At 50.1% G+C, this 26592-nt stretch overlaps 1 protein-coding gene across 10 annotated transcripts in view; it reads right to left on the reverse strand.

Annotated features, from left to right (window-relative positions):
• The window catches only part of Afap1l2 (actin filament associated protein 1-like 2), a 96584-nt gene that overhangs the window by 21797 nt on the left and 48195 nt on the right, over positions 1–26592 (reverse strand). For all 10 annotated transcript variants that reach the window (XM_063282799.1, XM_008760580.4, XM_063282804.1 and 7 more), the window contains 4 exons: positions 14884–15012; positions 9377–9451; positions 8092–8189; positions 1996–2086 (listed from right to left, as the gene is read on the reverse strand). In XM_063282799.1, the coding sequence (XP_063138869.1) occupies positions 1996–2086; positions 8092–8189; positions 9377–9451; positions 14884–15012 (393 nt within the window). The remainder of the gene's footprint in view (positions 1–1995; positions 2087–8091; positions 8190–9376; positions 9452–14883; positions 15013–26592) is intronic.

A 26592-nucleotide genomic window follows, 5' to 3' on the forward strand; every position in this document is an offset into this window, starting at 1 on the left:
GACCACTTGTTTGTGTGGAGTTGAAGCGTCTGCCCCTGTGTGTTTAGGAGACAGGTCCTGGCTGGCTGGGGCCACACCCAAGAGGAGATGGGCTCAGGATATGTAGAGGTGCTCACTAGTGAGTCACTGTTTCAGGATGCACCCAGACAGCATTGCCACACCCTTGGTTGGCTTGGGTCTGAAACCACAGCTTGGCTGTGGCTCGCCAGCACCTCATTGGCACCGTGGGCTGAGGTGAAGCTCATCTGCCCACAATGCCAACCACTGATAATATCCTCGGCCCTAACCAGCCCTCACCTCCCACATAGTTCCTGGGACTGGGGTTCCATAGGCAGATAAGAAAGAGAAAACCCTAAGTCACAGCTCCAGGTCCTAACTCATTCCAGTCCTGTTGTTGGAGAAGTCTTCACGGCCCTGCCTGATTCAGTCAAGTTTGTCCCCACCACCAGGCACCTACCCTCAGCTTTGACATTAGCAAAGTTCTGTGTGACCACAAAACATTCTTACAAAGGAGAGGCTGAGGAGATGCTAGTTTTGATGTTGCTGCCCTTGGGGGACACTTATCGATGACTTGTCCCCAGCGTGGTATTATTGAGACACTCTGGACGGACCATTGAGAGTTTGGGGGCCTGGAGAGATGGCTTGGCGGTTAACCACACTTGCTGATTTTAGAGGACGTGGGTTTGGTTCTGGTCACCACAGGCTTCTCACGGCTACCTGTAACTCTAATTCCAGGGGTTCTGGCACCCTCTTTTGGCCTCCTTGGGTACTAGGCACAAACATATGTACAGGCAAAACACTCATACAGATCAAAGCAAACAGATTCCTCACTTAAAAAGAAAACCCCAATAAAAGACTGAGGCCCTGTAAGAGGTTGTTGGTATTGGGGTGTCCTCAAAGGGGATCATAGGACCTTAGCCTTCCCAATCCTGCCTTTGCTTGTTGGTTTTGAGGTGATCAAGTTGCATAAGGCCCCTTACGGGTCCCAGTGCAGCCTAGAGCAATGTGCCTGCCCCGTCTTGAGCTAGAGCCCCTAAATCTGTGGCCCTAAAGAACCCTTTCACCTCAGAAGTTAGTTGTCTCAGGTCTCTCATGATAGTGATGAAAGGCCAGCTTCTGCAAGCGGAGGAGCCTGGTCAAGAAGACTGGGATTCTAGCATCCAGCTCAGCTTAGATATCTCATTTGCAATATGCCCAAAAACCTAAGGTAGGCCAGTCGTGAGTTGATTGCAAAGAAAGGCTTACAGTCTCATCCAAGGATAAACCAAAGTCCCCCCTGGGCTCTGCATCCCTTCCATACGGTCCACTCTCCCCTGGACTCGCCCAGCCCTGCCACAGTGGACTCCTCTCTGACTAAAGAACCCTTTTGCTCTCTGCCCAGAATTCTGTCCCTGTGGTTAGCTGCTTGATCTCTTCCCCATAGCTCCCAACATCCTGAGGTCAGTGTCGGTGTCAGAATGCCTGCTTTTCTGCAGGAAGTCGAACCACTGTTCCGTTTCAGCCCTAATAGCCACCACCAAACATAATCTCATCTTTTTGTGCTCTGGGCTCTCTCCGTTGGATTCAAGTGTTCTCATCCTGCTGGTGGGAGTTCAGTGACTGAATCCAGAGAAAGAACACAAATGCTTCCCCCAGACTCAGCCTGACCTCCACATCTATTACACAGGCCCCTTAGCTGGCACACTTCTCCTGTGCCACCTCCTTGTGCTCAGTGCAGCAACAGCCCATGCAAGAGGCTGGAACTGCCTGGATATAGGAAGCTACCCCAGTGGGCATCCCCCGCCCTTTCTCACAGGCAGGCAAGGTCTGGACACTTCACGTAGACCAAAGGATGAATGCCGTATGGCCAGTTCTCAGTGAGGTCATTTCCCGGGTCATGTTACTGTGCCTGCCTCTGCTTAAGAGCCCAAGGTGAGCCTGTCAGCAGATCATGAGTCAGCAGCAGCCTGTGGGCCATAGCAGTTAGACCCTCTGGGCCCAGCGTCTCGGACATACCGTTGATGGATGTGTCAAATGGCTCAGCCTCTTCATAGTAGCCCTCGGGAGACTCAATCTTTGGAATGGTAGGCTGTTTCCTCTCTGGAATCTGTAACACAAACAGACAAAGCCAACAGCTTCAGATGGAGAGCACTGGGAGCAACTAGGGTTAGCCTCTCATGAGGGGAGAGGGAGACCTCCAGGTTTTATGCTATGTGACCAGTTGTCATGGTCCTCTCAGAAGGGCATCATGGCTACGTGTTCCAGGACAGGTGGAGCTTGGCAGGGAGTTTGCTCCACATCTGCCATTCTCAATTCTGAGATTCCCTGGGGCTTTCAGCCTGCTTCCACCTTACCAGTTCTTCTGTCTGGTAGCACAATGCACATATGCCGTAAGATAAAATAGTTTGGACAAGCAAGGACAGTCTCCTTCATCAAGGATCACCCAGAAGGAAGCCTTCCTTGTAAAGAGCCAGGCCTTAATCTCCCAGAGAAGATCTTCTCTCTTCTAGCCTCTCTGTACTCTGGGCACTCACTCGGAACCAAAAGGGATTCCTCAGACCTTCAGACCACTGTTCTCAACTCCCTGCAGTCTCCAGTGGTGTCTGGGTACACAGGAAATTGAGAGGCACAACATCCGCCATAGATCTCACTGTTTCTTACCCAGAAGAAGATGGGCTAGGACTCCCTATCACAGACTGCATTCTGCCTCCGAAGCAGAATGCCAACAGCACTCCAGCACCCCAGGGGCAAGGCAGACATGCAGCCTGAAAAGACATGTGACCTTTGACAGTTGGCTCGTGTGGTGGTTTGAATAAAGAGGGGTTCCCACAGACTTATGTGCTAGCATGTTTGACCGCATAGAGGTGGTACTATTAGGGGGTGTGGCCTTGTTGGAGTGGGTGTGGCCTTGCTAGAGTAGGTGTGGCCTTGTTGGAGGAAGTATGTCACTGTGGAGGCGGGCTTTGAGGTCTCATATATGCTCAAGCTATGCCCAGTGTGTCAGTCTCCTGTTGCCTACAAATCAAGATGTAGAACTCTCAGCTCCCTCTCCAGCACCATGTCTGCCTGCATACCGCCATGTTCCCCGCCATGACAGTAATGGACTGAACACTGAAACTGTAAGCCAGCCCCAAATTAAATGTTTTCCTTTATAAGAGTTGCTGTGGTCATGGTGCCTGTTCACAGCAATTAAACCCAAAGACATCTTGTCTAAGCTGTAGTAATAAAAAGAAGCGGAAATGTCTGTCACTTGGAAACATGGAGGATTAAACTGTGCTGGGTAACATGAAGTGCTCAGTAATGTTCATTTTTACCAGCCTAAAAAGTAAAATACAAAACTGTCAAAGTCCCACACATATGTCCTATAATCCCAGACACAGTGACTTATCATCAGACTTCAAAGGACAGAGATGCTAATGTCTCAGGGCTAAGGAAGAAGGACCACTCTGTTAAGCGCCAGCATTGGAAGGATCACTGTGTTAAGCACCAACATTGGAAGGACCACTCTGTTAAGTGCCAGTATTGGAAGGATCACTCTGTTAAGTGTCAGCATTGGAAGGATCACTCTGTAAAGCACCAGCATCGGAAGGATCACTCTGTTAAGCACCAGCATCGGAAGGATCACTCTGTTAAGCACCAACATTAGAAGGACCACTGTGTTAAGCACCAGCATTGGAAGGACCACTGTGTTAAGCACCAGCATCAGAACAATTACTGTGTTAAGCACCAACATTAGAAGGACCACTGTATTAAGCACCAGCATTGGAAGGACCACTGCGTTAAGCACCAGCATTGGAAGAACCACTGTGTTAAGCACCAGCGTCAACATGTGAAGACTGTGATTGTACCGAATGGTTTTGCATCAGCTTGACACAAACTAAAGTTATCTGAGAGGAGGGAATCTCAGCTGAGAAGAGGCCTCCATAAGATCCCAGCTGTAAGGCATTTTCTTAATTAGTGATCGATGGGGTGGCCCCAGCCCACGGTGCTGGTGCTTTCCCTGGGCTGTTGGTTCTGGGTTCTAGAAGGAAGTAGATGGAACAAGCCACGGTGAGCAGACCCATAAGCAGCACCCCTCCACGGCCTCTGCTTCAGCTCCTGCCTTCAGGTTCCTGCCCTGTTTAAGTTCCTGCCCTTGCTTCTTTCAGGGGCAGACAGTGATGGGGAAGTACAAGCCAAATAAATCTGTCCTCTTCAGCTGGCTTTCTGGCCATAGTGTTTCTTCACAGTAACAGTAAGCCTAACTAAGACACCAGTCATTAATCAAAGATGCAGGAGATTTGATTTCAGCGCTGAAATAACCAGCTATCAGAGGAAGAGGATTTACCAAGCGCCACATTTCTGATTGTTCCCCAAAGGGCCAACCAGCAAATATTTAAGAATCTGTGGTCCCTTGGGTCTCATCTCAACTACTCACTCTTGGGTTGCAGTGTATAGAAACGGTCCACTGGGCATGCATGCTAAGGAAGCGAAGCAAATGGTAAGGAACAAAGTAGGTGGCTGGTGGGTGGACCCGAGGGCTGAGGGCTCTTGCGGACCAGTTCCTACAATGAGACCTAAGATCCACGGACCTAGATGACCCGAGGCAGTCATGCAACCTTCCCTGGGGAACAACACACTGTGGAAAATTCTGGGGCCGCACTGACCGTGGATGTCAGCTGCTTCCCCACTGGGAAGCTCCACTGAGATCAGTGCTAATGTCACGGTCGGGCCTCGAGAGGCGCGTGGGGTGGGGGTGGTCCTTGCCAAGATGGTACGGTGGCCAGCGAACATCTGTTTCTCTTGCAGTGACCACAGCACCTGGCTGTGCAGCCTGCAGTCTGGAAAGACTTAGGCTGTGAGTCACTGTCCACACCCACAAGTTTGCTCCGGACCCCTGGCTGCACTCCACGGCTGGATGGACCTGTTCCGACTGTAGGGACTACAGTGAGGATGGACACTGCTGACAGTCATCCCAAACACAGGACAGGGACCACCATCCTGGTCCAGACACAGGCATTATAGGCCCGGCATTTGGATAAAAGTTTGCCCATAGTGCCCTGATCATGTGGAGTCAGGAAAGGGAGGAGGGAATTCTCTGCCCGAGGAAGGTTGGATGGAACTGCCGTGTGGTCTTCCTGGGAGGTGTAGGCAGCAATGACTCCTCCTCAGGAGTTTCCTCCTCCTGATCCACCTGACCCTGCTCCTCTGGGAACATTAGACTAAGACTTTCACTGCTTTGGGCAAAGTGAGAAGGAAGGCCTGAGGGGCCCAAGCATGGGCATTGCCATGTGGGCAGGAAGGAGAGGGCCTGGGAATAGAGACCACCCTTCCTCTCGCCACATCTGGAATCACTGGAGGGCAGTAGTGGGTGCCTAGAAAAATTTTGGAAGGCCTTAGACATGCCATACCCTTCTAGCAAAGAAAGTCCATCTGGTGAGGGAGGGCCCTGCACTGTAATGTCAGCTGGTGCTGCTGGAATGGTCCCCAGGCCTGGAGCAATTACCACGCCTCGGAAAGACTCCTGAGACTGAACTATTCCTGGGCGGATCATTTCTCCATCTCAAGTACCAACTTTCCCTCAGACTTGGTCTGAGCCGACCCCTCGCAGACAAGAGCAGTAAGGAGGAGCAGGAGAGATCCATATCTACCTCATCCTCTCTCCTCATTTCAGCTCATACGGAGACCCTTCAAGTCTTCACACTGGGGAATGCCGTGAGTCCCCGAGGCTTCCAGGTCCATTGGACTGGATTCTTTAGAACTATGACCAAAGCCTGGACTCTGGGCTCTCTACACTGTGCTTATGAAATGCAGGTTTCTAGAAGAGTTAAGACTCGGTGCCAGGGAAGCTCTCTGTCTGTTGGAATATACTGTCCGTCCTCAAGTTGACTCAGGAGTATCTGCCCTGGCAGGTGGCATTTTGCACCAGCAAAATCACGAGGAGTAGTGCCTGGGAGAAATTATCGGAGAACCACAGTTGCTCCCCTCTACCCAGAACCACCTGCTGCTGCTGGTGACAGCAGGATAGGAGAGCTCCAGGAAAGGGTCTCTCCCAGACCTCCAAAGTACTGGGGTGAGAGCAAAGGGAGGAGGAGCTTGGAGGAGCACGGTTCCCCACTCTGCTATAGAGCCAGCAAGAAGCCTGTGCTTACACCCGGCCTCTCTGCCTCCTGGATGTCCACTTGGGCCAGGCCTCTCAACGTTCTGAGATGGTGACAAGGTCACCTGTCCCTTGATGGTAGAAGATCACATTTGTATGGAGTTGGGTAGAAGTTCAGGAAGAGGCCATCAGCAGAACTGCATGGACACCCAGAGAAGAAGGATCAGTCCACCAATAATGACTTCACCTGTCAGCTAAGGGGACTCCAAACATGGGACACTGACCCAGGTACTCAAGAACTACGTCTGTGATCCACATAGTGGTGGTGTATACTCCCGCTGTCCCTAGAAACCTTGGAGGCTGGTTCAGAGCCATTCTGGGGTTAAGACCCTTCTTGAGCCTCATATAACCTCGTAGGTGTGATGTTGGGTCTTTCTAGGAAGCCTATTTTTGGGGAAAAGAATTTGGGATCAAGTCTTGACACTGTCACTTCTAGACTAAGACAACAATGGGCTTTTGCCACATTGTTCTGGCTGGATTTTTTTTTTATTTTATTATTGTTTTTTAATTTTTTTATTTTTGTCAACCTGACACAAGAGTTATCTGAAAAGAAAAAGAAAAAAAAGCAAAACATGATTAAGAAAATGTTTTCATAAGATGTGGCTGTGGTCACATATGTAGGGAATTTTCTTGATTAGTGCTTGATGTGGGAGGGCCTGGGCCACTGTGGGAGGTGCCACCCTTGGGCATGTGGCCCTAGATGATGTAGGAGAGCAATTCTGAGCAAACCAGGGGGAGAAAGTCAGTAAGCAACTCCTGTCCATGGCCTCCGAGTAAGTCCCTGCCTCTAGGTCCCTGCTTGAAGCTGCTGTGACAGACCTGGGACTATGAGTGGAAATAAACTCTTTCCTCCCCGAGTGGCTCTCCATCCCAGTGTTAACCACAGCAAGAGAAACCTAATGTACCCTGACGTGTAAACACTGTGACTCATCTCACCAAAAGTTGCCCGGTGTGGTGCAGACAGTGCTTTGCAAATGTGGCCTATTGAACGTGACCAGTTGGTCAGACAAATGCCAATGTTGCTGTCACCTAAACACCGAGGAACAAACCGGGCGTGGTGGCCAAGCCTTGGATCCCAGCACTCAGGTGGCAAGTGGATCTCTGAGTTTGAGGCCAGCCTGGTCTGCAAAGTGAGCGCTATATGGCTTACTTGGTATACTACTAGGCATGAGGCGGTCGGTGAAAGGTTCTACTCTTGTCCTTTGGAGCTTATTTCTGACGGAGGGGATAGGCAATGAGACAGCTCTGTTAGTAGTGACAAGGGACGACAGCTCAAGAGATGCAGAGCAGGAGTACAGTGGCCTCCTCATCCAGGTCAGGATACTCTAAGAGCTTCTGAGAGAAGAGGGCAAGCCAGTGGCTCCGAAATTACAAAGACTCTGAGGCAGAACCAACCCCAGGGGCAGAAGGGCAGTGAGGGAAGAGCCAATCTGAGGAGGCTTTGCATCCTGCTGTTGGGTGGGAGGTGTAGCCTGGGGACCATGCTGGAAACAGGAAGTCTATTTCTAAGCTTTCTGTGACCATCTGGTGGGCTTCAAGTGTGAGGTGCGGTAGGGTACAAATTCCTTTCTTTACTCTGTGTATTTGAAGTAACGTCTCACTGTTTGGCCATGCTGACCTGAAACTTACAATGTAGCTCAGGCCAACTCATTGATGATTCCCCTGCCTTAGCCTCTTGAGTGCTGGGACCTGAACCATGAGCCACCACACCTGTTTGGAAGGTCACAGACTCGTGAACTGCTGGTCAGAACTGTTTATGGCCCTGCAGTGTTAGGTGTCAAGGTGACCCTTGACAAAAGCACTTGAGAAAGACTCCCAGGCCTATTACTCTTAGCACCTGGAGTGTCCTGGTCTGGTTTCCTGTGTTATGACTTCTTCTTCCTGTGTCCGGCACATGGACTGTGCTAGAAATGGGTCAGAGGCTAGGCAGACAGGCAGATAGAAATGATCAAATATCCTAGCCTGACACTCACCATCTTGGGTGGAGGGAGGTCTGGAAGGCTCTTCTGAGGGGCCGAGGTGTGCTGGCTGGGCTCCCCATTGGTCAGTGGACCCTGCTTCTCCTCAGGAACTGTGGGCAGCAAGCGGAGAAGGCTTGGGTGAGGAGAGGCGGGTTCTCAATACCGAGGAATGTCTGCTTGCTGCTCTCCATCCGGTCCCTCTTCTGTATGCTCTATTTGAGCAGGTGTTAATTACCCAGGCAGGCCATTCCTGAAGCCAAGGTTGTTTTGTTTTTCATCCAGGAATAGGACATAGCAGTGGGCAGCCCTATGCGGATTCCTCAGAAGTAACCAACATGGGGTTTCTGGAAGGCTCTGCTGCCCTCCCCTACCTCCCCCATTTTTAAAAAAACCAGCCCAGCCACAGAGCTTCAGCTGCTCGACAGTCACTATATTGAGCCATACAAGGCACCGACCCGGTGATTGTGGTTCTTTCCTCCCACCATTTACCCAGAAGGCAAGAGACCCTGGGCAGAGTGGCCCCTGGCACCACATGTGTGTCTCAGCTCCTGACTTGGGGGAGGAGGAAGGGGAGAGTGGAGAAGAAGCATGGACACCACACCAAAGATGATAGGCCACCAACTTCCAAGTCTCTCCAGCTCTACCAGCAAGAGAGCACAGGATTGCTGGTGTCTCGAAGGCAACCCTTTCTCAGGACATAGCTGAGGCTTTGGGGAAAATCTCTTCCCATCTCTCTCTAAGTCTTTCTGTTTGGGGATTAGAGAAAACTTTCTTGGGGCTCCCTGATGCTGAATGTTCTTAACATTCTGGGCCAGATACACACAGAGGTTTTAATAGAATGAATTTTAGGCAGAGGGTTCCAAGGACAAAGCCCCAAGTCCTCCTAGGAAAGAATCCATGCTGCCTGAGAGTACCCTGTGAGCCTCATCTTTCAACAGTACAGTTGCTGACACCACATTTTTTTTTCCCCTCCTCCCAAGCAGACTTTCACCCAAAGAGGCAGGGCTGGAAGCGTGGGATCAGCTCCCCCTGGAACGTCTGAATTATGACTTCCTCTTCCTGCAATGATGCTGGGAAAAGCCAAGAGATTTTAGGGACAGATTCCTCAACCAATAGGCAAGAAGGTGGTGGCCCCATTGAAACATCCAAAAATATATAAACCCAAAATACCATTAACCAAAACGTGGGTTCCAAAAATAACCCCTGGGCCTGTCTGAGAGCTGGCAGGGAGGGGTGAGGAAGACGGGTGAGGTTTGGACTGGAGCCAGGCAGCCCAGCAGCTCTCAGGGCCCCATACCTTTGTCTGGAGATGCTGGGTTCTGTTCCTTGTTGACTGCCACTTTGTTCATGTAAATATATTCCTCATCAGAACCTGCAGAAGGAAAGATGGGAAAGGTGTGTAACGTGCCTCCAGAAAGAGACAATATCCACCTAAGGCACTTTCACATGCTCAGGGCTGGGGAAGGGGCACCTGGCAGGGCTTGGCGAGATGACTCAGTGACCCAGAGCACTTGTAGTTCATGCAGAGGACCAGGGTTCCATCCTCAGCACCCACACACAGCCCTCGACTGCCAGGAACTGCAGTTCCCGGGGATCTGCTGCCCTCCTCTGGCGTCTGCGGGCATCGGGCGTGTGTGTGACATACGTACACACTTAGAGGCAGAACACCCATATGTGTGAAATAAAATTAATTCATTATGAAAAGGGAACACTTGAGATTTCGAGCTGAATAAGAGAGTTAATCCCAGGGACAGGTGGCAGATGTCCAGTGTATAAATGGCAAGATGCTGGCTGCTGGTTTTCCTACCCTGGGGGTGGGGGATGGAGGAGGGCAGGCTGCAGAAGGACAGCTTCAGGACCAGAATAGGCGAATGGAAGGGCATCTACCCCTCAAAGAGCTACAGCACATTCCTCGAACTAGAGATGTCTCTGGATCCCCTTGGCACTGTGAACTACTTCCTATCGGCCTTTCTCATCCTGGTGAGAATTGTCACAGTGGGTTAAAATCAAAAGTGCCTAGATTAATGCAAACCACACCAAAGCTGGTGAAAGCCTCCCAAAGCCCAGGGTGGAGATGGGAGGTCAGCCGTTAATGGGGGAGGAGGGGCGGCTGAGTGAACAAATCATCGGGACAAGAAGGCTGGGCATAGGAAGTGGGGAGCACCAGGCCTTTACTCTGTCCCGAAGATCGAAACTTGTAGTGATGTAACCATGCCCTCCTTTAAACGACTGGTGTACAGGTCGAGTCACTGTTCTGGTTGGGGCTGGCAGAGGAGACAGCCTCCTGCTACATGCCTGGTTCTTAGCCTCCATATACCCATCTTTGGTGGTAACCTAGGAAATGCTCCATGGCTTCTCCTCTCTCAAAGTCCCTTGATGGCCCCTCTGTGGCCCGTAATTCGTATTTCCTAGCAGCACATAGCCAGTAAATTCCTGTGGTTACACAGTGCTCCTGAGCCAACAGATCCAATGCAAACCTTTGCCAAAGGATCCAGTTTTCAAAGCCAGCCCCTTCCATGGCCATAAACTGCTGACTCTGGCCTGAAAAGAAGTCTGAGAACCCAGAGAGTCCAGAGGAGCCTGGATGGGCCCTCAGTCGTGAGCCTCTGCAGAGCTATCTCAGTGTCTGGCTACGCCAGAACCAGTAAGCATCACTGCCCCACTCCCAGGTATCTCAAATAATGCTACAGGGGTCGATCAACTTAGGGACCAGCCGGGGAGAGGTGAGAGACGGTCCTGTCAAGCTCCGCTATGAGCAGCGACTTCTGAAAAGAGCACCTGACCTCTGTGCCTCGGTTGTCCTATCTGCTCAGGTGGAAAGCAATCAAGGTGGAAGCCTGCTTGCCTTGCCCTAGCAAAACTCCAATTTAGGAAATGTGAAAAAGTGAGTTAGCCTATGGCTAACAACGATTAGAGGCAAGCAACACAGAGGCTGGAGGTACGGAAATGACAAAGCAAGCCACTCCATCTCACGTTCAGACGCTTCCCCAGCACTGTGCAGAAGTGAATGGCTTACCAGAGACTGTAGACAGACAGTCATGCTGAACTTGATTCTGGAGGACAATTTTACAACACCCCATCCGTCCTTCTAGCACATCCACTGTCTTACAGGTAAGTCCCAGTGTATAAGTGGGAATTTACTTGGAGTTCATGGTAATGCTGTCTTTGGTCTTTGATTTTATTTGTTGTTTGATTGTGGGGTTGCAATTGCATTGCATTGCAATATTGGTTGTATTATTCACTATAACTGAAAAGCCTTCTGACAGGGGACAAGGAGACCTGTCATCTGCAGAGACTGGCACTTCTCACAGACCTGGGGGCTGGGTAGGAGGAAAGGCTGAACATCTTGCCTACAGTTGGCAGAGCACGCGAAGTGTCTCCTGTCAAGAGGGGCAATGGCTGGAATGCCCCAGAGTCTTAAACTGGGGGAACAGGAGGCGTGTTTCTCACTGGTGAAGTTGTGGCATAGTAGGCTGCCAAGTCTCTGTTAGAAGAGCAGTCAGACCATGTCCTGCTGTCAGCCACAAACATAGAGGCCTTCCGGCCAAAACTAAAAGCCCAGAAAACCCAGGTAGATGATTCCATTTGAAAATTATGAAAGCACTCAATAGGTGCACACACATGTGCATACACACGTATAAACACGCATACATGCACACATGTGCACACACACATGCAAACACAAGCAATCCACACATGCGTGCATACACAGCCCCTCATGCTGCACCCAACATGTGGGGACCACAGTCTATCTTCGAGGGAGCGGAGTAGCCACCTCCCCTTCATGGGAGGCTGGAGAGTGAGCTGAGTCTGCAGGGACACAAGGTGAGGCAGGGAGGTCAAGGAGAAGACATGTTATAACGGGTAGGGATGTCTTAGGATTCGAACTAGGATGGCAAGTTCAATCCAGTGTGACAGAACTGGATGGGGGGGTGGGTTTACAATGGTTAGATCTGCCTACTTGGGCTCTGCCACTCACAACTTGGGACCTCTCTGCTCGAGTGACGTGCCAAGCCCTGGTTCCCTCACTGGTAAACGCCACACCACCAACTCCCTCACAAATACTGAGATGAGGATTAAATGACATAGCCTGAGTCACCGTGCACATTCACACTGTCCAAGACACAGTTAGTACCGTCTGTGTTAATTCTTTGTAGTCTAAGCAGTACAGGGAGGACCGCAAGTTCTCGTATATATATACATGTATGTATGCATGCATGCATGTATGTATGTACATGGTATTACCCCTGAGAATTTCAAGAGATGGTCAGCAGCTTCAATAGGATGAACACATCCATCAGAGGTCTTGGGGGGAATCTCTGGAGGTACCCCAGATCCCCAAGACCCAGATCCCAATAGCTCCCCACCACTGACCTGTAGCAGAGGACGAGTGAGTAGGAAACATCAGAGAGAGCAAAGGTTACCTCACAGGGAACTGTGCAGCGTGCTAAGCCCGAAGGGATCCCAAATGAAAGGCACCTGCAGTACACGGGCACCAAGAGCCACAGGTCAGATGGGTGACAGCAGGCTTCCTCACAGGGGCTGTCTATATAAGACATTACAATGTTACATCTTTAAAGGTATGGGATCCTGCTGTTTGAAGGGTTCCATCAATGAGTTCTCTGTAAGGTGACTCATTCCTTTCCAGCCTTCTCTCTTTGTAGTGTACATCCCCTCTGTTTCCCACCAGCGCTTCTTTGATGTGCAGTCTGGCAGACACAGCTACCAAGGAGGAGCCTGGGAACCATGGGAGAGTGACCAGGAGAGGGGAGAGGCAAGCACTTGATGTTAAGGAGTGGCTAGCCAGCACGGTTCCTCCAAAAGGGAAGGCCTGCAGGCATCTAGACACACTTCAACTTACCACATCTCTGCTCTGCAGGGAAAACACATTCTACTGGAGGCAAAGAAGGGAAGGGAGACCCCAAAAGTAGCCTGTGAGATTCGGGCTAGATTCAGGGAGCTGTCTGAACTGTGACAGTTGGAGCAGGTAAACACTTCCCTTCCCTGGCAGGGATGGTGGCCGCTCCTGCCAAGTGGCAGATGGATCTCGTGCCCTCTGATGTCCCCACACAGCAAACACCTGACATAAACATCAACTACACTCAGCTGTCGGGAGTTCACGGGGGCTGTCTTATAAAAGCAATTCTGAATTTGCTAGAGAGGAAACCATCTGTCCAAAAGAATTATACAGGAGTATTCACGGAGACGCCAAGCCTTGCAGCGGAAACACGAGAACATCCTAAGCAGAGAGGAACAAGTAAATACTCCAGGAATGAAAGGAACAAGGTACAGACAGACACACCCACGACTTACGTGAGTCTCCAAGGGAAGTCACAGTATACACAGAGTGATGGCATTTACACGCAATTCCAGAGCAGTCTTAGGCGAGAGAAACTAGTGAAATGCCTGCCTTGGAGTGGGGATGGGAAGGACATTGCAGAAAAGAGGATAAGACTCATTTAAGAAAAAGCACTGTGGGGGTTGGGGATTTAGCTCAGTGGTAGAGCGCTTGCCTAGCAAGCACAAGACCCTGGGTTCGGTCCCCAGCTCCGAAAAAAAAAAAAAAAAAGAAAGAAAGAAAGAAAGAAAGAAAGAAAGAAAGAAAGAAAGAAAGAAAGAAAGAAAAAGCACTGTGTATAGGCGTATGCATGTGGGGGTCAGAGGTCAACTAGAAATCTCGGTCCTTAATTGCTCTCGGCCTCTTGCTGCAGATGTTCATGTGTTTGCGTGAGTCTTCTTTGATTTACATGTGCATGTGCACATGTGTGCCCGTGTTTGTGTGTGAGTATCAGCCCACCTGGGCAGATACACATGGGGAGGGGGGCCAGAGGTTAAGACTGGATAGTTTTCAGTTGCTTCTCCACCTAATTTTCTTGACAGGCACCCAGTGGAAATCTGACCGTCTCCACCTCCTCATGGAAATACAGGTGCGTGCTGCCATGTCTGGCTTTGTGGGTGCAGGGATCAGTCTCAGGCCTCTAGAAGCTTGTGCTGCAAGAACCATCCTGATTGAACCACCTTCCCAGCCCATAAGACAGAATTTTCTGGATGACAGGAGTATCTTGCTTTCGATAGGATCACCCTGCTGTTTATAATTATCAAGTCACTGGATTTCATACTTATGGTCTGTGTACCTTATTGTATGTTAATTCTACCACAAAATTATGAACCCATGATTTTATAATCAACAATCTTAAAGGCATATATATCTTCTTCTCCCCTCAGCTACATAATTCTAGTCAAGTTATTTAAACTCTGTGGGCTGAGTTCCCTGTGTGGGACCTGTATAGGGTTGTCTTCAAGGTCATAGAATTCATACGGGTACGGTCTCCTTGGCCAGTACACAAGGAAGCCCTGGACACTCATAACAGAGCCTGTCTCTCCTCTTTCAACCAACAGGGAGAGGGCTTTGATCATACTCCATTTAAAATCCCACTTGCCAGCTGATACGTGAAGTGTTTAGAGGGTTTCTTGCCACGCCAGCTCACCAGGTACCACTGTTAGGACCTAAACTGTGCCCCCCGCTTTGTATACCAAATGCTAGTCTCCAGGGTCTCACATTTTTTATTTGGACATGGAGCCTAAAACTGAGGTTACCAGGGTGACCCATGGTCTAAAATGGAGGACACAGACGGACACAGAGGTGGCTGCGTGAGAACACGTCAGAGGGAAGCTCTTCGGGAAGAGCCAGCCTTGCCGGTTCCTTGCTCTCATGTGGCTGGGCTCCAGAAGTGTGTCACGGTGCCATGAGAGGGAAGCTCAGGCTGGACCACCCGAGGCCCCGGCCCTCCGGCCCACACTTACTGCTGCTCTTGGTGTAAAGTCGCAGGAGCTCCGACAAGCCGCTTTTCTTCACCACGGCTGCACTGCTCAGGTTCTCCTGGTCTAGAACCTTGAGGAAGTCGTCCAGCTCTGTCAGCAGCTGCTCCAGGGCTAGAGAGGAACACAGGAGAGAGAGAGAGAGAGAGAGAGATCAGTGAATGCTTCCCTGAAGATCCAGCAGCATCCCACTGAGGACCTGTGGTCCCAGGAGGAGGGGGCTCCTGTGAGGCCTGGGAGAAACGCTGGCTTGGGAAGGTTGTTCTTGGCTTCAGAGTCTTGGTGGGAGAAATACACACCCTTGAATTTAAGACAGACAACCTCAAAGGGAGTCACAGGACTACCATTGGCTAGAGGAGTGATGGTGGCCTGGCTGGCCCAATATTCTGAGGGTATCACCTTCATTTTCAATATATGTCATCACAGAGTTAACGAGGGAAAGAAAATACCCCCCAAAGGCCTTTGCTGCCTGCTGAGCTGTGGCCTGGGCAATGCTTATCACTCTCTCTCTCCAAGGGACACTGGTCTTACAACTTCGTCTTTTTCAGTCATTTAGATAGATACTTAAAAAGCTGATGGAAAAAATCCTTCCATCACACCAAATACTCTTGTTCTGCTAAAGGAACACAGTAATAAAATGACTCCAAACGACATTCTACTATTCCCATAGATCAGAGCCTCTGTCAGCCACTGTCAGAGAAGCTTCTGCCTGCAGTAGATGAGAGGTCACGCAGAGCCCCACAACTGGACGGTGTGCAGAGAGTGAGAGACTTTGGAACACTTGGTCCTAAATGGGGTGCCTTCTTCAAACCTCTCCCCACCAGGGCTCAGCTATGCTCAAGAGGAGGCAGAAAGATTGTAAGATCCAGATGGATGACGCCAGGAAAAAGGGTCTTCCTGACACAAGATTGATACACACAGGCACTCACAGCACGAGGGCAGCATTCCTGGGCCTGCCCTGGTCCAAGCCAGACAGAGTCCCAGTGGGAAGAGAGAAAAGCAAGCACAAGCCCACATCCCTAACCAAGACTCTATCTCCAACTGACAACTGCCTGCAGAGGGAAAGGTAGTTTTCTGTAATGGAGTCCCACTGGGTGTATTAGCCATGCTTAGAGGCCACACACTCAGTGGTAGAAAACCAACTCCACATGAACTCAGTGGTGTTTTTGTGAGCTTGAGGGGGTTGGGTGGGGTCCTACTGCTTTGTTTGGGCTTTATCTGGCTTGGGCCACATGTTAACAATGCCCTCTGAGAGTCAGGGAATGATTGGGAAAAGAGTCAGGTTGCCAGAAAGCTGAGCCTCTTAACAGCCACAACTGCCCCGTCTTTTTGACATTGCTGATCAGACCCATAGCCGTACCAATAGATTACAAGTAATGAGAGACAGACAGACAGACAGACAGACAGACAGACAGACAGACAAGAGTGTACATTGGGCGTGCCAGCAGAAGGCAGTGCAGAGATGACAGGGGCTTCCAGGCAGTCAAATGTCTACGCTAGAGGAGTTAGAGCCGTCACCACAGGGATGGGATGGGAGGCCTCAGTAGAGGAAGGACCCAGCATCTATCCAGCAGCCTTGTTGCTAGACGTGGCTTCACCCTCAGTGTCAGTGGGGCCTCTCTGCTGGAGCCTCTGCCTTGCTCCTGTCCCCAGCTTCCTAAGGTTGGAAGTCACAATAATATTCCCATTCACAGTGACAGTGTCATAGGACCTAGGTGGATGGGCAAAGGTGGGACAGCCCTGGAAATGTCAAGATGGAGTTAAACAGAAGGGGGGATGGCAAAAATGACAGCTCTCTCATGGCATAGAGTGGACGAGGAATGCCTTTAGCCCAACCTCATAACCTGGGGATACTGGCAGTCCACAGGCAAACCTGGCCTGCTATGGAGTTAGAACCTAATCAGGGTTGGTGCGTGCTGGTCCCAGAGAGCTTGAAAAGACGGAATCAAACAGATGCCTGAAATGAGAGGCCTTCACGGGGGATGGGGGCGGGGGTGGGGGATGGGAGCCTTTTGCATTCTGAACAGCTATTCACAAACTTACATCTGTGAGAGGACGACGATGAGCTCAGAGGAGAAGCCAGCACAAACCAAGGATGAGGAGGAATGAAGGGGCCTCCCGGCCTTGCACCCGGCTCCACCAGACAAGGAAACTGAAAGGTCTTAGCCAGGGAACTGGGGTCTAGGCTGCGTTTTCCCTGAACTTCTGGACCTCTCGAAGAGGTCAGGCCTCTGCTGCCACCTCAGTCCCACAGAGAGGAAAGCGGGTGACCCTGGAAACACGTCCTCACTTCCTCATCCCCCAGCCTTTCCCAAAAGCCGCCTGGTTTCTGGAAAACGGTCTTTGTTTATGTCTCGCAGGAGAAATGCAAACTAAGCCAAAGGGTGTACAACGTGTGTGCCTGGCCCTGGGGAGACAAAAGTGATTCGGATGGGTCCTCAGCACCAACAGGGACACCTATTGAACAACCAGATTAATGTAGGATTGCCCCCATATCCAGGAACCCAGAGGACGGGGTTAGCAGGGACTAGGGGAGCAAGGTCTAGGGGTTAGCAGGGAGAAGAAGTTACAAATTGGTCACTGAAGCAAGCACAGAGCTTACTGGGCAAGTAACTTTGTATCACAGGCACACAGAGCATGGGGCTGGGTGGGGAACTGGCTTCAAAGGAAGCACAAACCCCGAGGCCAAAACTAAAGGCGGCAAGCAGAGCCACCCAAGAGTGCTCTTCCAGAAAGTGGAGATGAGAAACTCAGAAGACAGGGAGGAGGGACAGACGGGTGGAGAGACCAGTGCGACAACTGCCCAAGTACAGATGGGAATGATGAGTGGTTGGCCTAACCGGGATGGCCGGGCACCACGCTGTCAGGCGTACCCTCAGAGCCTCCAGTTCTCACAGCTACTTTGCAAGTGCAGCCGTGGGAATGGAGCTCTGAGGCTGGATTTTTACCCGACTCAATTGCAACCCCAGAGAGTAGTGACAGCAAGTCCAGCTTCAAAGGCCTTGCTGTCTGCAGTCTGTTGGCTGGCAGCATTTCCATCAAGCTGTGATGGGTGATCTGAGCCACAGCTTCCGTAGTCATAGTCAACAAGCAGCAGTTCAGAGAGAGCAGACCAGGAAGGCTGGAGGAGGCCTGTGACAGGTGGAGCCAAGGGTACTCGGAGATCACTCTCTTAGATATAGAATCTACCAGGGAAGGAGCCAAGAAGCCTAAAAGGCAGAGACAGCAGACATGCGCCCTACAGTCAGCGGACATGCGCAGTATAAACGCGCCCTACGAACAGCGAACATGAGCCCTACAGTCGGCGGACACGCGCCCTACAGACAGCGTAAATGCGCCCTTCGAACAGCGGATATTCTCCCTACTGACAGAGGGCTGGAGGCTGTTTCCTGACCTGGCAGGCTCGTGGGCTGGACACAACAGTGCCTACTTTCTCTGAGAACAGCACTGACATCTTTTTTTGTTTTTCTAGAACATTTACAGGGAGCATAAGCATTGAGAGAGACACAGCTTGAGGAAACAAGCCTAAAGGTCCGTGTGAGACTCTGGGGACCAGCATGCATCATTACCCTTCTTTTCTGGATCCACATCACAATGTGCTCGAGTCCTCTCCAAGGAGCCACAGGTGACCAGCTACACTCACCTCTCTTTCCAGCTCCATTTCCCATGCTCCTCTGGTTCCTTTCTGTCCAAGCCAGTTGTCCTGAGTCATGTCAGGACAGACATAAGCCCCTTGTGGTCAAGAGTCAGGCTTTGTGTATTTGGGCATTATATAAGTTATGTTTCACATCACTGTGGGGAAATGTCACAACTTAGGGAGGGAAGGGTTTGCTTTGAGGGGATAGTCATGGCAGGAAAGACAAGGGCGGCAGGAACTTCAGGCCTGTGGTCACATGGCATGCACGGAAGGAAGCAGAGAAAGGTGAGTGTGGTATTCCACTCACCTCTTTTTCCTTCCGCCTGGGGCCCCAGCCCACTGGATGGTGCCATTCAACATGGGTCTTCCTCACCCAGTTAAACTGCTCTGGAGACACACAGATAGGCACACAGAGGACTGTTTTTATGGCAATTCCAAGTCTCATTAAGGTGAGAATGAAGATCACAGATACCTAGAAGATGCCAAGGACCCAAGAGGCGGCCAGGCCAGCCTTCCTCCCCAGACGTCTTTCGGGGCTCTAGCTAACAAGCTCTTGGGAATAACAATCAACAGAGGCAAGGCTCCAATTTGTGCCAACCCCAGTGACATTCTTCAACCTCCAGGGCTCAGAGGGCAGGCCAGCCCTCGGAGGAATGTGGCTGTTCCATTGAGGCTCGGGGACCCTGCTCACCACATTTCCCTTCGCCCCCAGCATCCCCCACGTCTTCACTTAGATGTCTTCCTTGTCCTTTGGTGGCTGGGCGGGGGGATATAAGAACATAGTTCATTCTGGAAACTGTAGGCCCTTGTGTGGGCTTTCCATCTTGGCTCTGTTAAAGTTCAGGGTTGTCTGCTCGGCGTGGTAAGTCATCAATAAGGTTCTTGTTTGGGACTTCAAGGCCCACGCAGAGCTAGACTGTGCAACTGCCCGATTCATCGCCCTCCTCCTCAGAACCTCCCCGCCCCCCCGCTGTCCTCAGCCGGCAGTCACTGGGTTCAGTGGTGAAGATGTCCCCAGCATGCCACGCCCCCAGCTGAGATTCATGGGTCCCCTATAGTCTCAGGCGCACTTTTATTTATATAGCTGCACTAGCCAAAGAGCCAGGATTCTGTCCGACTTTCCTTCCAAACACCAGACTAAGCAGACCTACGCTCTATAAAAACTATATTCCAGAAAGATGTGCATGCACTCTCTTGCCATCTCCCAGAAGATCCCCAAGACCACGCCACCAGGTGCAGCATCCTTAGGACTATGATTGCTAGGTGCCAAGGGGAAGCAGGAACGCTGGGATGGATTCCATGAGAAGCAACAGCGTCACAGGGAAGTGGCTGTGAGGCTACAAATGACACAGCTCACAGGCTCACTGTGCGCAAAGAGCCCTCAGGCTTGCAGGGTGGGTCCCCAGAAAACACCCCTACCCCACTTGAGAAGAGAAACCAAAGTCCAAATAACCTGCTCCTTCAAAAGTACCAGGAATGAACCTGCTGTGTGTGTGCCCATTAACAGGAAGTGGGGTTCCTTTCCTCCTTCCATATAGTGTACACACACACACACACTCACACACACTCACACACACTCACACACACTCACACACACTCACACACTTCCTCCCATATAGTATATACACACATACACACATATACATACATACATACTTCCTTCCATATAGTGTACACACACACACACACACTCACACACACTCACACACTTCCTTCCATATAGTATATACACACATACACACATATACATACATACATACTTCCTTCCATATAGTGTACACACACACACACACTCACACACATTCACACACACACACACACTCACACACTTCCTTCCATATAGTATATACACACATACACACATATACATACATACATACTTCCTTCCATATAGTGTACACACACACACACTCACACACACTCACACACTTCCTTCCATATAGTGTACACACACACACACTCACACACACACACTTCCTTCCATATAGCATATACACACATACACACATATACATACATACATACTTCCTTCCATATAGTGTACACACACACACATACACACACTCACACACTTCCTCCCATATAGTGTACACACACACACATATACACACACATACATACACACTTCCTTCCATATAGTATATACACATATATACATACATACATAATATTTCCTTCCATATAGTGTACACACACATACACACACACTTCCATATAGTATATACACACATACACACATATACATACATACATACTTCCTTCCATATAATGTACACACACACACACTCACACACTTCCTCCCATATAGTGTACACACACACACATATACACACACATACATACACACTTCCTTCCATATAATGTACACACACACACACTTCCTTCCATAAAGTATATACACACATACACACACAGATACACATACACACATATACATACATACCCACTTCCTTCCATATAGTGTACACACACATACATATACTCACATACACACAAACACATATACACACTTTCTTCCATATAGTGTACATACACATATACATACACACATATACAAACACACATACACACATACACACACATATATATACACACTTGCTTCCATATAGTGTACATACACACATACACACACTCATATGTACACATACACAAACATACAGACATACACCATTACCATCCTGACATCTCACAGTTTACAGATCTCTGGTCTGAAGTATAACATGTCATTTAACTCTCACCATATAATTCCAGGACTGTAACTTTATCGCCCCCACCAGAATCCCACCCTGGAGTCATTTCCCACTCCCTCCCCCCCCAGCACAACACTAAACCCTTCCCATCTCTGTGGCTGGCCTGTCCTAGATGGATGAGTGCATGAATAGGACCAGGCAACATGTGGTCTCCAGCCTGCCTTCTTCCATGTAGCATTATGGCTTCCGGGTTCCGTGTTGTGGCAGGCATGAATACCGTTTTCTTCTTATGGAAAATACAATTCCATTCTGTGGATTTATTGCATTCTGCACATCCATGCGTTGCTGGTGAGGGGGTGTTATTTCTTTTTTTTTTTTTCACAGAGATAGTTTATACAGATAAAACTCACACTCCATTACTGTACCATGCTTGGCAAACAAACTTAGCGACAGTGGCCACCAGCACAGTCAAGATACTGCACACAGCAGCCACCACTCAAGAATGAGTCTCAGAGGTTGTTAACCTTTCACTATGCCCAGGGCATGGGAACTGCTTGACCTTCAGAGCTCAAGTCCCTCGAATTAACAAGAGGCATCCATGATCCGCAAGGTCATACTGGAGATGTGGCTGTGCTATGTGGTACCCAGGGTTGATGTGAACCTGGTTGGCTCCGTGTCCATCCCTCACAGAGCTGCACATTCAGTAAAGAATGCAGATTTCCTCAGAAGAGGAAGGCTTCTCTTCAGTCAAGGGAAGCTGAGAAGTCTGGCCCTTTTCCTTGCCGTGTAGCATTCCTTTTCATGGGTGTCAGGTGTCTCGAAGACACCTCCCTGTTGACATTCAGTGACTTCCCTGCCTCAAGCACGGTTGGCGACTTTGCCACTCTGAGACATTCACGCCAAAGGCAAGTGCACGAGGGGCTTTAAACCCTCCTAACGCCGGGGCTCTCCTCCGGAGATGCACCCTCCTTGCTCTGGTGGTAGCTTGGGGGCTTCAAGAACTTTAAATGTTACCTGGGGCCGTAGGACGGAATAAATGAATTCACTAAAAGATAAATGATCAGCCTTTCTACTTCATAAAAATATTTATACACAGCCCCTTCAAACTGCGCAACTCAAATCTGATTTGCATGAAGACGTTTGTAGATCCGCACTTGCTACATGGACTCAGATGTATGCACTTGGAAATATTTTTTTCCCTTTCCTTTTGGACAGAAGGACATAGGAGGCAAGGAATACAGATGTTTCTGTGTTTACACACCACCCAAGTCAGCTCTCTCTGCTGCTGGACAAAGGGAAGCTTACTTCCTGCCGATGAGGACTCCCAGGGGTTCAGAGGGCCCCTCGGTGGGCTTGGACCCTAAGGGACTGGGGCAGAAGTGTAAGTAGCTTACCCCATCATAAATACCCCAGAAGTCATTCTTTACCTCAGCCCCAAGGAGAGGCTGATGGGAGAAGGGTTTTACTAGCAGTGAATGCTCTGCTCCCGCCTGGGCTGACCTTCCAAGGTCACATGACCATCATTTTTTTTGCAGGATCTGTTTTTTTTCTCACCTATCTTTTGGGTCTCATTGCTGAAAACACTTTCCCTGTGGCTCTCCCTCAGCGTTCCCAGATTAGCTGAGCAGGCGTGGGGGAGGAAGACATGGGACAGATGCTTGCCGTGGCTCTCAGTACTGGAGAAAACAACTGGAGTTGCTCACAGCTGACCTCTCAAATGGAATAGGCCTCCCTTAGGAGCAGAGTCCCAACCCCAGCCAAGAAGCCAGCTGGAACCCCCAACCCCAGAGACTGGGCCCTGCAGGGACTTACACGGTAACAACTGAAGACGCCACACCAAACACACAGAGACAGAAAGGACTGCGCCTTGCAGTGTGCCCATCCAACCAGCCTGACCTGGACAGGCTATCTGGTAACTCATACTGTTTTTCTATCTGCCCCACAAATAGAGAGGCGCTGGAAGCTCTGTATGGGCAGGGACCACATATGTTCAGGGTTGGCTTCCACTACTGTGCCCAAACAGGCCTTTCTGAGAGCAACTACTGAACACCAGGCAGGCAGGCAGGCAGGCAAGGCAGGCTTGCACGCACGTGCATGCCCCTGCGTGCGTGCATGCGCGTACGTGTACACACACACACACACACACACACACACACACACACACACACACGCTCGAGCTCCTCCTAATAAAAGAGGTTAGATGGGTTTTGTTCAGTAGTGTACACAAAGACTTTCCAGTCTCCAGCCGTAATTCCCATCATCACCTGGAATGAACAGGCAGGGGCCTGCCCTGGTGGCCAGTGGCTTGGAAAGACACAAGCCATCTTGCTCCTAACATGGCACCCTGAGAGGACTTTCTAGAAGGTATAGAGGAAACCAGGACAAGCAGAGCTCCACACCCCCTCGTCAAACTCTCCAGGCTCTCAAGGGCACACAAGAGCAAACTCAGGACACTCCAGGTCTCTGTGTGGCCTCCAGGGTCCAGGCCCAGACAAAGAGGCTTTGGGACTAGAAGGCCTTTGTTCATCCCCTAGTGAGGACATTCCTGCAATGCACTCTACCAGACAAGCAGCGCCTTTCAGAGGGTTTTTTTTTTTTTTTGGGAGGGGGGAGAAGGGGCTGGAGAGCAGGGAAGGCACAGAGGTTTGGCTGGGCAATCCCTCCACAGGACCAAACACAAAAGTCCACCTCAGTCTCAGAACAAAGTGGCTGGGTGTCAGTGAAGTTGGGGGAATATTGTGTGCAAGCGGAGCTGGAAAATGATCAGAGGAGTTGTTATCCCTGGGTAGAAGAGCTATGGGAGATCTGTCCTTCCTTCCTTCTGTCCCACCCTGTTCCTCAACACAGGGTGCACGGAGAGAAGAGAAAACCTCAGTGGCCACTACATTTTCTGTTTGGTCTGTAAAGTCCTGCCTGTCCCGGTTTACTCAACGTGCGACTTAGAGAAAAGGGCACATGCCAAAGAGAGGGAAAGGAAAGAGGCCCACAGAGTCCTGACTGAGTGCCCTTCCCCAGGATCCAGCCAAAGTAACCTGAAGCCACTGAGCCACGTGCTATTTCTAACTCCACTACCAAATCAAGATCAGATCCAGAAACCCAACTGCCCACCACGGAGTTGGCCAGACCGGAGACACTGGTCTCCCGTCTCCCTCCCTGAGCTGCCTCACCTGCAGGGGCCATGGGGACTGGACTGCCTCTCCTGCTCCCACATGAAGAGTGCCCTGGAAGCCAGCCCCTCAACGTCTGGGTGCCTGGTCTAGAAGGACTTAACCCTGCTGTGCTTTGGTCTCCATGTTTGTAAGATAGCGTTGATGAGAAATGCCCATCACAAGATGGAGCTGAGGAGTGGAAATTGCCCCACAGACATGTATGTCAAAGGGCACATGTCAGCTCTGAGGTAAAACTCCTAACTCCATCTATACAATGAGATAAAAACGCTCCCTACACTCCTTTATTGTACTTATCATGTGTGTGTATGTGTGTGTGTGTGTGTGTGTGTGCACTCACGCATGTGTGTGTGTCCATGGGAAAGGGTGTTGGAGCCTGTGGAGCTGAGTTTTGGATGGATGTGAGTGACCTGACACAGGGGCTTGGAACCCTGGTCCTCCACTGAGTCATCTCATCCTTCAGCCCCAACCCAACACTGCTTTAAACACACACACACACACACACACACACACACACACACACACACACACACACGTTATAATTTCAATAGTATAGCTTCAAAAAAATGTCTGGTGATGTCCCCCATTTGATACTGCAGGACTACCAAACTGTCCTGGCAGAGGGCAATAAGGGCAGTAGGAGAAGGTTTTGGGTTAAGCCCTCCCAGAAAGCCTCCTTCCCAGAAACTTGCAGTAGTGAGGATAAACAAACATTTTCAAAGCTTCCTGTTGCTCAGGACAGGTTTCGACAGGTTAAAACTAAAACTGGAGGTAGGGAGTGGGATGGAGAGGTGGCTGGAGCTCTTACTGATTATTATTATTATTATTATTATTATTATTATTATTATTATTATTATTATTTTGCAGAGGACTTAGGTTTGGTTCCCAGTGCCTATATGATAAGTTCCGAGGAATCTGGCGCTATGTTCTGGCCGTGTGAGTGCTAGGCATGCACACAGTACACATGCACACAGGCAGCCAAACACTCACACACATAAAATAAATATGAATAAATCTTTAACTCCTAAACTGACCTCAAAAACCAGTAAGGAGAATCAGAGTTGACACCAGGCTGGAACCTAGGAAGCTGCTGGGTTCTCTTCTGTCTTCTCCTCACATCCCCCTGACTGCCTCTGCTCCTGCCATCTCTGCCTCCAACAATGCTTCCCTGACTAAAGAGCAAGCTTGACACCATACACATCACAGATGGGAAAGGAATGCCCATGACTTTGTGCAGTGGAAGCATCTCCCCAGCATCCATTCACACTAATTTGCAGCTGAGTTTGGGGACAAGGATGTAGCTCATTGGTGGAGTGCTCTCCCAGCAGGAGCATGGCTCTGGATTTGATCGTAGCTCCACAAGCAAAAGGGGGACATTGGGGCGAGAAAGGGAAGGGAAATATGCACAAGGCCCTGGGTTCAATCCCTAGAACTACCACAAACCTAAACACCAGTTAGGAGCCATCCTCCGGGAAGCCCCTCCCCCACTGTGTTAGTTACCCCTTTTGTGACTGTTACAGAGTATCATACAAAAGCAACTTACGAAACAGTTGTAACTCTTTGCTCACAGTCTAGAGAACCATCCATCATGGCACCAGGTGGTATTGCATCCGGAGCCAAGGAGCAGAGAGAGATGAATCCGTGCTCAGCTCACTTTTCCCAGGCCACGCCTCTAGCTCAAGGGTTGGCACTGCCCACATTCAGGGTGAGAGTTCCTAGTTCCACCAAACCATTCTAAAATCCCCCTTCATAACCAGTGTCTTTAGGGTTTCATTGCTGTGAAGAGTCACCATGCCCAGCGCAACTCTTATAAAGGACAACGTTTAATTGAGGGCAGCTTACAGTGTCAGAGGTTGAGTCCATTATCATCACGGTGGGAAGCATGGCAGTGTGCAGGCAGACACGTGCTGGAGGAGGAGCTGAGCTCTACATCTTGATCTGAAGGCAGTCAGGAGGAGACTATCTTACGAAGCCGGCAGAGACTGAACACAGGAAACCTCAAAACCTACTACATAGAGACAAACTTCTTACAAGGCCAACACCTCCTAATAGTGCCACTTCCTGTGGCCAAGCATTCAAACACAGGAGTCTGTGGGGGTCATACCTATCCAAATCACCACAGCCAGTACTGTCTTCCCAAGGCAGTTTGAATTCCCCTCATATTGACAAGAGAATCAACTCTCATGCCCACTGTCCACAC

The sequence above is a fragment of the Rattus norvegicus genome, chromosome 1 (assembly GCF_036323735.1).
Source record: "Rattus norvegicus strain BN/NHsdMcwi chromosome 1, GRCr8, whole genome shotgun sequence".
NCBI classification, from domain to species: domain Eukaryota; kingdom Metazoa; phylum Chordata; class Mammalia; order Rodentia; family Muridae; genus Rattus; species Rattus norvegicus.